General features: G+C 55.5%; 1 protein-coding gene across 1 annotated transcript; it reads right to left on the bottom strand.

Moving 5' to 3' along the window:
* Positions 1–3,534: 3,534 nt before the first annotated feature.
* Positions 3,535–6,353, bottom strand: LOC111152647 (mex-3 RNA binding family member B). The gene is made up of 2 exons (XM_022511189.1): positions 5,814–6,353; positions 3,535–4,983 (listed from the first exon to the last, which is right to left on the bottom strand). The coding sequence occupies exons 1-2, from the start codon at positions 6,091–6,093 to the stop codon at positions 3,536–3,538; spliced, it is 1,728 nt and encodes a 575-aa protein (XP_022366897.1). The 5' UTR covers positions 6,094–6,353; the 3' UTR covers position 3,535.
* Positions 6,354–14,333: the final 7,980 nt, after the last annotated feature.

Raw genomic sequence — 14,333 nt, 5'->3', positions numbered from 1 at the left:
GGAGCACTAATCCCAGTTGTCATACTCGAAAGTGTCCCCAGAGACTGCCTAAATTGGGGGGTGCCAAATCACCCCCCAGTTGAGTACTACCAGTACACATAAAGAAATGAGGGCGGGGGTTGGTGGAGGGAGGGAGAGATGCCCGTTGGCCGGCATTTTGTTGCTGCAGAAAGATTGGGGGGGGTATAAAAGCAGAAGGGGAAGGGGCTGCCCGTTTGCAGCAGGAATGTGGCATCTCTCACCTGCCCAGCTGGAGGGCTGTCAGCTCCACAGCCAGGGGCCACCCGGACGCTCATCATTTTGGGGGACCCAGGGAATGCGGCAGAAGGCGGGTCTTGGATCCGAAGCTAATGCCATCCAATACCACTAGCATTTTCCACATCCTGTGTGGGTGACAAGGGCCTGCCCTGCGGGGAAAGCCAACAGTTTAAAAGAGAGAAAGCTCTTTCTCCTAAGAAACCAACGTTTATTAATAATACATCCCCGAATTTCATGTCAACAAAGGGAACTTCTCACCGCAGAGAAATATAGGCCATCCAAGGAGATGTCAGCGGCCTCCAGTTCTGAATTTTTTTTTTTTTTTTTTTTTGTCTTTTTCCCAAAGCAGCATATGGACCACAAAATCTCTCTCTGGGTAAGAGCCCATGAGAAACCCAAGTCAAAGCTTTTCTTCTCTGCTTGCCTTCTCTGTCATCATTCTGCTAAGGCAGAAAAGCAGTTACATTGCTAAAGTAGTAAGTGTAAAAAGAATCTTGGTTCTGTTCTAGGCATTTCCGAACAGCTCACAGGAAAGGTGGGATTGGACGAGGATGTCGCTGCTCGCCAGGCCTCGGCCAACCTCCAGTCCTTGAGGGAGAAGAAAGGGGATAAACACCGTCTGGGAACGTTCCAGAGTTGGAGATGATGCCAGAAATTTCCCAAGCCGGGCCACTCCTTTTTCCCTTCCCACCCCAAATTCCAGCCTCCTGCCTTTACACGGCGGCATTTCAACCAACCAAATCAGGGGCTACGACGTGACTGTGCTTCTGGACAAACAAAAATTAATATGGAAGGGAAAGAGACGCCACCCACCAATGTAGGTCGTGGCCCACTGTTCGGCCTCACCTGCTAAATGGTACCCATCCGCACAGATTAAAACAAAAGCCTGCCACATTCCAGGGCAGACACGGCTCTCCGGGGCAGCTCAGCCGGCAGTGAGCTGCAAACTCAGTAGCATGCTCTGGTCATTTCTAAATACTCTCTAGAAGGCAAGAGTTCAGGTCAAGTGAAAGCCGTCGCTGTCGCTGTCGCTTGACAAAACCCAACGGCCAGGGAGCAGGTGTAGCCTGCCAGGAAGCAAACAAAACCTTGTCTCACACAACAACAAACGGTTAACACCCTCAGCCTGTCAACACCAATTAGCCCGCCCTCCCAGCGGAAGCCTCTTAAGACGGATCCTGAAATCCAGCTAGGCCCTCCGTAAGCAGAGACGGTCACTGCGTGGCTTCCCGGAAGGAAGGGACCCTCAGTGGAAACTGAGGCCAGCAGGCACAGCCCTGAGGCCGCCTCTACCCTGAAGAGGCCACGTGGGGTGGGAGCCTAACGTTGCTGGACCCCAGGCGCGTTCGCTTTCGTGGGCTTCTTCCTGCATAATAATATCGATATTTGAATTGATTTTTGATATCACTGTAAGTACTCTAATAATTATTTTATTCTCTTAGTGTTTCAGGCAGATTTTAATGAATAGGTTCTTGTGGACCTGAAAATTAAAACATTTCCTTTGAATAATTTCATTTCCTTTGGGCTTGCTTTCTTCTAATTTTAAAAGAAATCAAACATTTTCCTGGGCCTCCCCATCAACCCCCGGCAGGTATCATGGGCCCCACGCACCGTGCCCACTGTGTCTCAGGGAGAAGCAAGCCCTGATTCAGTAGGAAACTGCAATTTTTAAAAAAATACCGTTGCCCGTGGCCTATAGATCCCACTCAACACAACTCCGGCCTATCTGGAAAGCACATTCCATTGATAAAATACTAACATCATATGGCCGGAACGTATACACTTAAGAGTGATTTACACAGAAGGACTCCAAGGGGCATAAAACAAAACCAACTCACCACACAAGATAGGTTTTCTTCAATATTTTATTTATATAGAAATACTTAAAAAATGAAGTAGCACCATTCCTTAAGTTTTACCTTTATTATGTAGAACTTTAAATGTCAGAAAAATAAAACTCTTGATACAATTTCAAATCTTGTCTCAGCAAATATAATATTAGTATTTGACCATGAGGTTAAAGGCCCTTTATCATAAAATAAAATATACTTTGTTTTTTAAACTTTGCTCAGTAAAGTACATTTAAGCTCAAGTAACATCACCTACATATACATAAACAAGTGGTAAACAAATGTATTAAAATAGAAATACTAAAACTATAGTGGCCCAACAGAATTTTTGTAGCTTGCACTGAATTCTATTTATACAAATGTTAGAAAGCATCAACAGTTCCTTTTGACATGTTTATACATTTCCGTGGTTTTTTTTGTAATAATATAGAATAAAATATGCTTTATATCACTGAATAGAAAATATGCTGGGTGAAGCATTTCTAGATTTGTCTGAACCTATAAAATCTCCATCCCAACAGAATACTGTTCAAAACATTACACATTTTATGGTTTTGTAATTCCATCACGATTGTGTGGTTATTAAAATAATACAGTGTTCTTTGCCATAAGGCCATACTAAAATAAAAAGATTTAACCCAGCTACAAAAAAGTTCACTGAACTTAAATTAAAATACTTGTAAACATCTTTGCAATATGAAATATAATTTTTCAAGTCAAAAAAGAATAAAATACTTCAATCTGTATTAATGCAATTTCTCTTTAAAACTTTTAAACGTTTTTAATATATAAGAGATATGTTACAGTTTGTTTTAACTTTTATAAAGCTGCAGTATCCTGGTTTCACAGGAACTCCTGGCCCTTCCACAACATTCAAAAAGGATCCACTGTGTTCTAGAATAAGCATCGTAGGAACCCAGCCACAAAGGGGAACACACGAAAACAGTCCACACATCCCATAGCACTATTATTATCCTCTTTGTCATAATAATTATTGTTCATTTTTTCTCCTACTTTAAGAAAATGGAAAACTTGTGGGGTTTTCTTCTTTTGGAAGCTTCCTATGAAGTACAGTGTACAAACTATCATTACTAGAGTGTCGCCGTTCCTATTATTTATAGAGCATGCATTTCAGGTGGTTCGGGGGCTTCCCGGGCTATAGTACTCTTGATGCAGATATCCTGGCAAGTTCCTTTGTTTAAAAATTAAAAATTTTAAAAAACGAGCGGATACTACAGCTTCCCAAGCTCCTCTCGGATCTCAGAGTGTGAGCGGGGGTGGGGGAGGAGGGGGTGGGGGCACCAAGGCGGCGGGCGGGCGCCGGCAGGGTGGTGGCGGCGGCGGCGGCGGCGGCGAGGGTGGGGGGGTCCGAGGCTGGAGGGGAGGGGACCCCCGGCCCCCGCGGGGTGCGCGCAGGCGCGCCGCCTTCAGGAAAAGATGCGGATGGCCTGGGTGACCGCGGTGTGGCAGACCGGGCACTCGGGCTCGCTCTTCTCGCAGATGCGGTTGGCGCACTCCATGCAGAAGAGGTTGTGGCCGCAGGGCACGAGCGCGGCGATCACTTCGCTCTCGAAGCACACGGAGCAGTCGCGGCTGCCCTTTCGCCGCAACCCCGACGACGAGGAGGAGGAGCTGGACGAGGAGCTGGACGACGACGAGGAGCCGGAGGTGTCCGACGGCGGCAGGCCGGGCAGCTGCGCCCCCAGCCCGTTGGCATAGGCGGCGTAGGTCAGGCCCCCTCCGCCCGGGTCGCTGCGCACCCGGCGCGCCAGGTGGTGCTCGCCCGCCCCCGGCGCCATGTGCAAGGGCGGGGACAGGCGCGGGCAGCTGGCGCCCGGGTGCAGCCGGCGGTGCACCAGCAGCCCCAGGTTGGCATTGGCGGGCGCGCTGGCGCCGCCCCCGGGAAAGACCACGGAGGACGACGAAGCGGACGAAGACGCGGAGGACGAGCAGGAGGACGACACCGGCGCCGCAGGGCCGCCTCCGGGGGAGCGCTCGAACTGAGCCCAGAGCAGCGGCGCCCCAGGCGGGGGAGCGGGAGCCGGGTCGAAGGTGGGCTGCAGCTCGGGACAGCCGTCGGGGGAAGGCACGGAAGCTTCCCCCGCCGCGTAGGTGTATCCGTTGCCGTTGTTGTTGTTCCCGTTGTGGGCAAAGCTGAGCGCCGGGCTGGGGGGGCTGTAGTCCGCCAGGCGCGGGGTGGCGGCTGTGCTGCCGCCGGTCCCCCCGCCGAAGTAGGAGTCTGTGGACGCGCTGCCGAGCGAGCTGGAGCTGTCGTTGCGGTAGCTAGAGAAAGGCTTGCGGCCGGGGGTGGGCGTGATGCTGGGGGTGGGCTTGCTCCAGAGGCTGCCTGGGCCGGACCCGCCGGACCCGTGGTGCAGATCGAAGCCCACGTCCGTGCCGTTGGCGTGGAAGTCGTTCTCATCTGTGAGCTCGATGATGCCGCCGGTGCGCAGGGCGATGTGCGCCTCGATCTCCTCGCGAGCTCGGTCCACGTTCTCAGGCATGCCAGTCACCTCGAACACGGGCTCCTTGTCGCGGCTGGGCGTCACGATGTACGTGTGCGTCTGTTGTTGGATGCGCTTGATCGTGGCGCCCTTGGGCCCCACCACGAGCCCCACCACGCGATAGGGCACGCGCACCTGGATGGTGGTCTGTCCAGGCAGGTTGGGCGGACCGGGCACTGCGCCGTTGAGCGCCGTGTTCTTATTCCGCGAGGCGCGGATCATGGAGAAGTGCTCCGCGGCAGAGATGATCTCCCTCCGAGCCATGGCCACATCCTCCTTCCTGCCCGTCACAACAAAGACAGGCTCCTCCCCGCGAACCGGGGTCTTGATGTAAGTATTGGTCTTCGCCCGCAGCGCTTTGATTTTACAACCTGGGAGCCAGGGTGCAGGGGAGGGAGTGGGAGAGAGAGAGACAGACACGCCCATTATCCCGGGGTAACCGCGGAGACCTGGGACCGCCAGCGTCCAGGGCTGCGGGGCTGCAGGACACGCTTCGGGCGGAAAGGGGGCGGCTCCCTCACTGACCCTGGGCCACGCCACGGGCTGGGAAGCGGATTCCACCCGCGAGGCGCTCGAGGAACAGCCCATTGGCTGCCCAGTCCTCCCCCAGTGACTGCAGTCGTCCCGAGCAAACCCGAGAATCCCAGGAAAAAGTCAGCTAGGGAGATGCCGCTAGGATCCAGCGGGGCGCGCCGTCCGCCCTGAAGGCGCGGCGAAAGGGTTCAAGGAACAGGGCCGGGGCCGTGAAGCCCCCCAGAACTAGGGTACTGATGAGAAGGGGGGGCAGTCCCGGGACCCATTGTTCCTCCTCTGGGCTCCATTCCGCTTTGCAGAAATCCAGAATCCTCCTCCCATCCGATGCTCACTCCTCCTCCTCCCCCTCCCAAAGGACCGATCAAAGGCCCCCTCCCCCAAGCATCTTATATTTAAATTCTGTTTCCCGGGGTGGGCTGGGTGGGGGGCGCTAGGGGAGAAGGCAGTGATTTTAGCAGGATAAAGTGCATCCCGCCGTGGCAGCGGCGCGGCTCCGAGAGACAGCCTGCCTGCACTTTCTTTGTCTGGGGCGCCGGCCCATCGCGCGGCTCTTCCTCTCTCCCCCAGGCTCGCGGGCGCCGCGGATCCCGAACCCACTCGCGCCCTCCCCGCGGGGCGGTGGCCCGAGACCCTCTCCCCTCCAGCCCCCCATCTCCGCCGGACCCACCTTGCCGCCCCACGATCTCAGCGACATGCTCGGAACTGGGCACCGGCACGCACTCGGTCATGTTCACGCTCTTCTTGCGCGGCTCACTGTCGTACAGAGAGGCGCCCTCGTCACTGTCCAGCCCCAGCAGGGAGAGCTGATCGAGCGCGAGCTGCAGGGCTCTTTGGTCATCCAGGGTCTCTCCGCCGCCGCCGCCGCCGCCGCCGCCGCCACCGCCGCCGCCTCCCCCTCCGCCGCCGCTGCCGTTGCGCTCCAGGTCTGCAAACAGGGAGCTGGGCATCGCTCGGCCGTGCGCGCCGCGCCCCCGCCGGCCCTCGGCTCGGCGGCGAGAAGCTGCGGCCACAAAGGCAGCCGGGAAGCGAGTGGTCAGGGGCGGGGAGGCCGGCCGGCTGCAGAGGGCTCCGTTGCTCCTTTCTCAGCGCCGGGAGGAGTGGGTCGCTCGGTGCGATCGGCGCCGGGCAGTGGCCGCAGGAGCCCCCGCCTGGGTCCCCACCCCAGATCTGCCGGCGGGTGGGGTGGGGGCAAAGCTCGAGCGGCAGCCGCGCGTGCCCCCCGAGTGCCCGGCTGGCTGGCCACAATGCCGAGCGAGAAGCGAGCAGGCGAGCGACAGCAGCGTTTCTTTAAGGAGCCCCTCCCCGGCTCCTCCACTCCCTCCCTCCCGCCCGCCCGCCCTCACTCAGCGCTTTTTCCTCCTCTCCTCCCCGCCTCTTGACTGAGCCTCTGCAGCCAGACGGCTCCGGAGGGGGACGAGGGAGGCGCAACGTCACCGGCGGGAGCTGACACTACAATGCTACTGACACTATCGCTGGGGGAGGCGATTGGCGCGCGCCGGGCCGGGGGCGGGCGGAGGCCGCGGTCAGGGCGAGCCGAGAGCGAGCGCCCCCCACCCCCGCGCTCGCCGCAGCCCGCCCCGTCCTCCTCCCGGCCGCACCCCTCCCCCGCCGCCGCTAACGCCTCTCTTTGTTGTCTAATGCGGGACCGGCAGGCTCGGGACACTCGCGCGTACCTATCGGCTGAGGACAGTCTGTCCCCAGCTCTCCTCCCTCGCCTGATGGAGAAAAGAAAACGCGCCCAACTCGGATGCCCGCGGCCGGGCTCTAAGAGAGCGGTCCTGAGAAAGTCCCGTTAGCGTCCCCAAATAAACCACCCCTAGAGCCCACGGTGCCACTGGGAGAAGGGTCTATTGTCTGCCGCAAAGGGCGGTCCGAGCCCTCGGGCCCGAAAAGCGGGACTCGAGGTCCCGGTGCGCACGGGCCAAGTGGCTCCTGGCGCGGGTCGCCCACCTGCGCGGGAGCGCAGGAGACACAAAGGCAGAGGCCCGCCCGCATCGCTTCTCGCTCGCGCGCGCGCCCGCAGCTTTGTGCCCCTTGGGCAGCACTTCGTCCAACTGGCCCTCAAACTGTGGCCGGGCCAGCCAGACACCCGCCGCAGCGCGGGCCCGGCCCGCCCTGCGGCCCGCGACCTCCGGAATGTGCGGCGCGGTGGTCCCGCACCCGCCCCGCGCGCCGGCCGAGCCCCTGCGGGCGCTGACACGTGCACGAGCGCCGCGCGGCCACCGCGGGGACGCCAGCCATGGCTCCGGCGAGCGGCGCGGGCGTGCGCGCGCCGCCGTCCCGTCCCTCCCCCGCCCCGCGGTCGGGCATGCGCGGTGCGCGCCGGGAGCGGGCGGGCCCTTTAAGGCGGGCGCGGCGGAGCGCGCGCCGGCCCCTCCCGCGGCCCCGCCCCGACGGGAGGTGTGCGCCCGCCGGCCCGCCGCTCTTTGTGCGCTTCTTGGGGTGGGGTTGGCGGCGGAGGGAGGGCGCGCCCGGACCGGCCGGCGGGGACGGCGAGCTGCGCCCCCTCCCGGATCTCCCGGAGCCGCCTCGCAGCGCGCGAGAAGAAAGGAGGCTTTGAGGGCCGGGCCGGAGCACGCCGCCTGCTCGCCGGCCGCCGCCCCGTCCCCCTGCGCTCGGGCTGGCCGCGCCGCCCCCGGGGCCGGTGCCCCCTCGGGTCCCGCGCGCGCTCCTCTGCTTTGTTGCCGGCACTCCCAGGCTCGCCGCGTCCCCGCGCCCGGCCGGCGGGGTCGCTCCGCAAGCGGCCGGGACTGCGGTTTGCCGTGAACGCCCGCGTCCGCGCGGCGGGACGCCCGCCCGGGACAATGAGGCCATGTGGCCGCCGCCTTGGACGGGCTCACTCGGGGGACCTAACGGTGCCGCGGGGCAAGCTCGGGGCGCGCAGGCAGAGCTCCCCGGTGCTTGTTCCCTGGGTGACCCCGCGAGGAGAGCGGGCGCCCGGGCCTCGGTGTGCCCTGCGTCAAATGGGGGGGGGGGGGTCGTACCTGCCCCGGCCACCTCGTGGGTTCGGAGGACTGTGACAGTAGATGCGAGGGCGCTGGGCGATCAGGCGGTCTGGCAACGCCTTCCCGCCGGAGACAGGAAGGTGTTCCTTCTCGCTCACCTGGAGCTGTCTTGGGGAAGAGGTGCTGATTATCTCCTTGGGGAAATGAGGCTTAGAAGCCACTTACAGTGGTGATTTCCTCAGGATGTTTCTGTCAGCGTCCCTGAGCCTGGGGTGTGTTTCTTCAAAGGGAGTGATGGATGGGTCGGAGGAGGGTGCGCAGTCCTCCCAGAGCCACCACCTAGAACTCGGGTGGAGAATTCTTTGACCTGGTTTATGGACTCAAGTACCAGCAATCTGTGAACGAGGAGGGGGTGCCTTGAGGATGGAGGTTCTGGGAGGAGAGGGTCCTGGCTGGTCCAGGCGCCTCACCCGGGGCCTGTAAACACCAGAGCAGACAGAAAAAGCACTCCAAAGGCCTCGCCATTTATATCTTGCCCACACAACAGGCTAGTAGGAGTGTATTAGGCTCCCCATTAGGCCAGCTGAGGTTTCTTTTTTCAGATAACACGATGGATGGAAGTAAAGTTGCTGCCAGAGTCCACTGCTGGTGAGGCCTGTACATAGGTAAATGGGCCCTCCTCCTCCCCAGGGCTTGCTTGTGTGGGAAACAGGCCTGCACACAGCGTCCCCCTCCAGTCTGCAGTGCTGGGATTTCAGATGGGTTAAATCAAAATTGTTCAGAGGGCTGCATGCTTCAGAATCCCTGGGGTCCTTTCCCAGGAAGGTGAACGTGACACCTTGCATAGGGGACAGGTGTCTTTCTCCCCTACCGGATCATGAAGGCAGAAGCTGTCTATAATTCCACATGTCCGGTGAAAGCACACATCATAGCTCACAAGAGGATGAGGCTGGGAATTCATGGAAAGCTGCTAAGGCCCAGGTGCCCATGACATTCCTTGTAGCCTGGGTCACGCTCCGTAGACCAGAATGCTCTGGGAAGACTGATGCAAAGATGGGATCGTTTTCTGAAGATACCCCCAAGATACAAGGCCCTCCAGAGATCCTGGGAGGGTGATGGCCATGGTAGCAGACCATTCTAGTCTGATGTTTGACAGCGCGGATTCCCAGTGGAGCCCTGCTTCAGTGTCCTGTCCTATGGAAAGAGGCTAGAATCCGGCTTCCCACCTGCCTCGGGGGGTTCTGTTAGCAGAGGGATAATGACAGTGAAAGCTGCCTCATTGTAAATTACAAAGTACTGAGCAAACGTGTGGGAGATGAGTGCTTCACCTGCCACCCTTTACCTCCCCGACCTGTATCCAGGACTGACTGGCCAGGGTATTTTCTGACACTTGAATGCTATTATGAAGTAACAATCTGGAAAAATTAATTCTCAATGAATGGGTTTAATAAGCCAAGATGTGACAAAACTTGCCAAGTCCAGTTCTGTTTTTATATAGATAATACAACCCAACTCCATAGTTTCTGGCTAGACTTTCCCAGGCTCCTTTAGGACCCCAGTGCTTAACTACTTCTCCTGATACAGGACATGTTCCCTAAGGACTTCCCCAATGTGGCCATACTATTTTTTTTTTTATTAGCAAAAGAGAGGGCCTTGAAGAGTGTGATCTGGTAACATAATAGAGAATTTCAGTTGTTATAAGACAAAGTAGTCACTCACAACAACCGAGACTGACAGTGAGCCCACCTCGTACGTGTTTCCAGAGGACTTGGAACCGTTCGGCGCACATCTGGCTTGCTTCGGCCACTGGAGAGCTGGCGAAGGCAGCTACCGTCCTCATGGGAAAACAAGCGCACTTTCAGTCAACTCCACATTACTGAGAATCTACTTATTTTATTATACACAGCCGGAAAGCACTGATGATACAGAAATGAACATGGCGGGTGGGTGGGGAGGGGTCCTTTCCCCTGGAACCCCATTCATGTCCAAAGTCAGTTACACAGCAGGGCAGTAGTGAGTCTGCCTGGAGTCCTAGGAAGGCTTCCCAGAGGCAGGGACGTTTGTGTTGTGCTTTCAGAAACGAGGTGGGAGAATGGAGACCAGGATCTCCTGTGGCACGTGGTATCTGGTAGGAACTCAGTCGGTGTTCATTAAATGAACGAGTGAGGTAGGCTGGAGAGGCTGCAGGTGTAATTTTCTTAAGTATGGATGTGAGTAAGCGTCTCTGGGAAGCAGCGCCAGTGACCCCAGCCACAGCTGCCGGACTCTGAGGAGTCACAGGCCGTATTTATCGAGCCCTCGCTGTGCGCCAGGCAGCTTACCCAGTGCTCTGCAGCGCACCCTCTTGTGTGAGCCTCCAAACCCCGAAGTTCGGGTCTTCTCTTGGCCCCATTTACAGATGAAGGGAAGTCAAGTCACTTGCCCAAGTGAGGACAGACGGTCTTGAGGCAGGTAAATACAGCTCAAGCTTCTGGGCCTTTCCATGGCCTTGCGGGGGAGGTCAGAGCAATCTAGGTACAAGATTGCATGTTTTAATAACATTTTCAAGAGTCACATTTTTATTCTTTTCCTTGAGGACACCAACACTGACGTGATAAGCCCGATAAATCCGAGTCGCTGTTGCGCTCAAGGTGGCACAGCTGATAAATGATACCCAAGCCTGTGATCATGAGCACCCCAGGCTCCTTCCCACCCCTGGGCGGTGGAATTCCCCAGCTGGAAGCTGGCGGTGTTTCCGCTCCCCCCCCCCGCGACAGGGCTGCAATGATCACCTGTGAGAGCCCTGCGAAGCATCTTGATTTTTGATGTCCTGTTCAGTCTTTGTATTGTTAACATATACGTCACATGGAACACATGAAACACACGTTTTTAAGAATATTTTACTATAGGAAATGCTCTCCTTATGTTGGATGAACAAAAAAGCAGCTAAGAGGTGTGTGTGTTACTAAACACTCAGGAAGCATTAGGAGAAGCAAATGGATTCGGCTGGAAAGCAATACATCAAAATCTTCCCGATGGTTACTTAAGTCGTGGGCCCACATTTTATTTTCAGGGTTCCCCGTGTTTCAAGTTCTGAACATCTTTACTCAATTAGTTTTTAAAAGGAATACGTGCTTAGCTTAAAAGTTAAATAGTGCTAAAAGGGCTTAATAAAAGCACCTGATAGAAGTAGAAGGAGGAGAAGAAAACACCTAACGTGAATCCTAGCACACATGTATATTTATTAAAGCTTTTGGAATTATGAGAGTAGAGAGGAAGTTTCATAAATTTTGTAAAATAGGCCTTTAAGTCGCTTGACTTCTAAAATTCCAACATCATGTGGTTGACAACCAGTAGCAGCCAGTCTGCGGTGTTGGAGAGGAAGAGGAGGGGGCGACTTAGAAATCTCTGACACACGGGAATTCAAGGAGCCTGGAAGCTCACTGATCTTCGGGAAGGAGGCGACATTTTTCTTCCTATGCAGACATGAAAAAAAGCAGTGGAATTGGGGCATTTTCTGCAGGTGAATCCCCCCACTTTCCCCAGACTGTCAGTGGAGCCCCATCTATGAACTAACAAAAGCCTCAGGGGGGCCAGCACCTCGGGGTCCCGGTCGTTGGTGCGGGTGTTGTCCCGAACCTCCGTCTGGCAGGGAGCATGCTGAGGGCCGGGGCCAGGAAGTAGCTGAGCGGATGGCAAATACTCCTTGACGGTGGGTCAGGGCTTGGGACCCAAAGTCCCAACTTCCAAGGTGAAGTGCTGTAAGGGCATGGCGCTGCCCCTAATGAGCCACTGTGCCACGTGTCAGCCTGGGGAGGGGGAGTCACGCAACAACCGCCCCCCAAGTCTAGGTAGTGGGGAATAAGGAAAGGGCAGTCATGCAAGGGGGTCTAAAGGAAGGCGGTCTCACTCCCCAGGCTCCCGGCTTCCTCTCCCTGAACTTAAGGGCGCCTCGTGCCACTTACAAAGGGATAGAAATTGAGCAGAAAAAGTATTCAAAGCTAATCTCTCTCAACACCTTGTATGACCGCACCGTCTCTGTTCCCGTAACTTTTTCTAAAAAGTAAAAATAACTTCATAACCTACAGAATTTGTGTATTTTAAGCATCAGCCCTGAAAGTCAAGATGCTAATTAATGAAATACAGCCGGGATGTTGTCACGACTAACTCCGAACTACCCACCTGTGTAACTTCACGATCAAAATGATTTCTTCCCTATGCGTTTCAGTTAAAAAAAAAAAGTAAAAATCATGTCAACCAAGCTACTAACATGGTAGCTAATAATAGGATCATTTTTATGCTAATAAAACAGATCTACAACTTTATTAAAACTCTGCTGTCGGGGAACCTGGGTGGCTCAGTGGGTTAAAGCCTCTGCCTTCGGCTCAGGTCATGATCTCAGGGTCCTGGGATCGAGCCCCGCGTCGGGCTCTCTGCTCAGTGGAGAGCCTGCTTCCTCCTCGATCTCTCTCTCTCTCTCTCTCTCTCTGCCTGCCTCTCTGCCTACATGTGATCTCTGTCAAATAAATAAATAAAATCTTTAAAAAAAAAAACCTCTGCCATCATCACTGCAGTAATGTGTGTGTGCACCTGTACAGAGAAGACGCACAGCCTCTGACAAGCAAAGAAATACGAGTGCAAGGATGCCTTTGAGGAAGCGCGATCACCACGCTGAGTAACTCAAACAGAGGCCGAGATGGGAATTCCATATCTCAGAAAAAAGAAAGATGTAGTCTCCAGCAGGAAAATGTGAAGGCACACTCTTAAGTGGAAAGCGTAAACCAAACACAAGGAAGCAGAAGAGAGTATAAAACCAGCACATACAGTAAACAGATACCACAGGCTGGAAGGACAAGGATGAGGTGGTAGCACACCCACCCTAGGTACAGGGGGTTCTCAGGTAGGATGGCACCTTGCGGAGGTCCCGCCATGGCTCTGCCCCATCTGAGAGCTTCCGGCCCTGCGTCGTATTTTGGAGACCTGGAGTGTGTGTGTGTCTCTGCTCTTGGTCCTCGGCTTCCTCGTCTGTAACACGTGCATCTGACATCCTGAGTGACGCGCGCGGTGCTTACGGTCCCCTGCGCTGCCCGCACGACTGGCAGGAAGGTCTCCGGGAAAGAAGACAAGGGGGCACCCCTTACCCTCGGCTGTGGTCAGCCGTGCCAGGCAGCCAGGAGACATGAGAGCCACGTACCCTAGCGTCAGAGGGGAGCTAAACCACTGGAACGATCCTACAGGCTTAGAAACAGACCCAAACGCAGGAGTCTCGAGTCTGTGGCAAAAGTAGAAATGCCAATGAATGGGGCCAGAAATCACCTCCAGGAGGAGCTGAGAGGACTGGCTGTTTCGAAACACTGTATTAAGTTGGACCTTTTCCTGCCTCATAGCATAGACTCCAGTAAGTTCCAGGGGGGTTATGGAGTTCAGCTTGAAAAATGAAATCATAAAAGAACTAAACAGAAACAGGTGGCTGTTTTTGTCATTTCAAGGAGGAGAAGGGCTTTCTGGGCATGACCCTCACAGTGGAAATCATTTAGGGAAAGAGTCATAAAACAGAGAAACCATACTGTGGGACACAGTCCTACACAAGAGGCCTCACCAGATGTGAGGCAGCAGTGGTGACCTTGGGGGGTTCCTAGATAAGCCCCCGATATGTTTACTGTAAATAAAACATACTTAAGTTATATTATAAAATTGTATTCGTATATCAAACCTTGGAATTCATGGACATTGATGCAAGGAAGAAGCCAGAGTTGGCGTTTAGTGTTTTAAAAGTCAGAATGGACGACGTGAGATGAAGACCACTAGAGTTGGTTCCCAACTACGGTGAAATGTACAAAGCAGGTGTTGTGTCAGCGAGGGGTGACTGGAGATGGGAACTACGGATGAGAAGATGTTCTAATTAAGGCTAATTCTTTAAAGATTAATTTGTAATTAGAACTTTATACTATCTAATCAAAACACGAGTTATGATGGGGAGCGGGGCTGCGGAATCTTTCACAAGTTCTTCTGGAAGATCCCAGAAAGCGTGGGGCCTCCGTGCAATGGAGGGGAGGCTGAGAAGAGACGCAAGATGCTGGAGGTCTGTGCGCGGACACCCATCCCTGGGCAGGTGCGCAGCACTCCCGTCCTGCCGGCACTGGGCTGGGGGATGGGAAGGCCACGGTGACCCAGGGCGGGACGCGGGCAGTGCCGGGCATCGCCTACCGTCTGGAAGGGAAGACAGCATTAACAAGCTGATGGGCATTTGTGTAAAATGACAA

The sequence above is a fragment of the Enhydra lutris genome, unplaced genomic scaffold (genome assembly GCF_002288905.1).
Source record: "Enhydra lutris kenyoni isolate GAN:26980312 unplaced genomic scaffold, ASM228890v2 scaffoldscaffold29, whole genome shotgun sequence".
NCBI lineage: Eukaryota > Metazoa > Chordata > Mammalia > Carnivora > Mustelidae > Enhydra > Enhydra lutris.
Note: the sequence above shows the minus strand (reverse complement) of the source record. Positions and strands in the feature narration are given on the sequence as shown.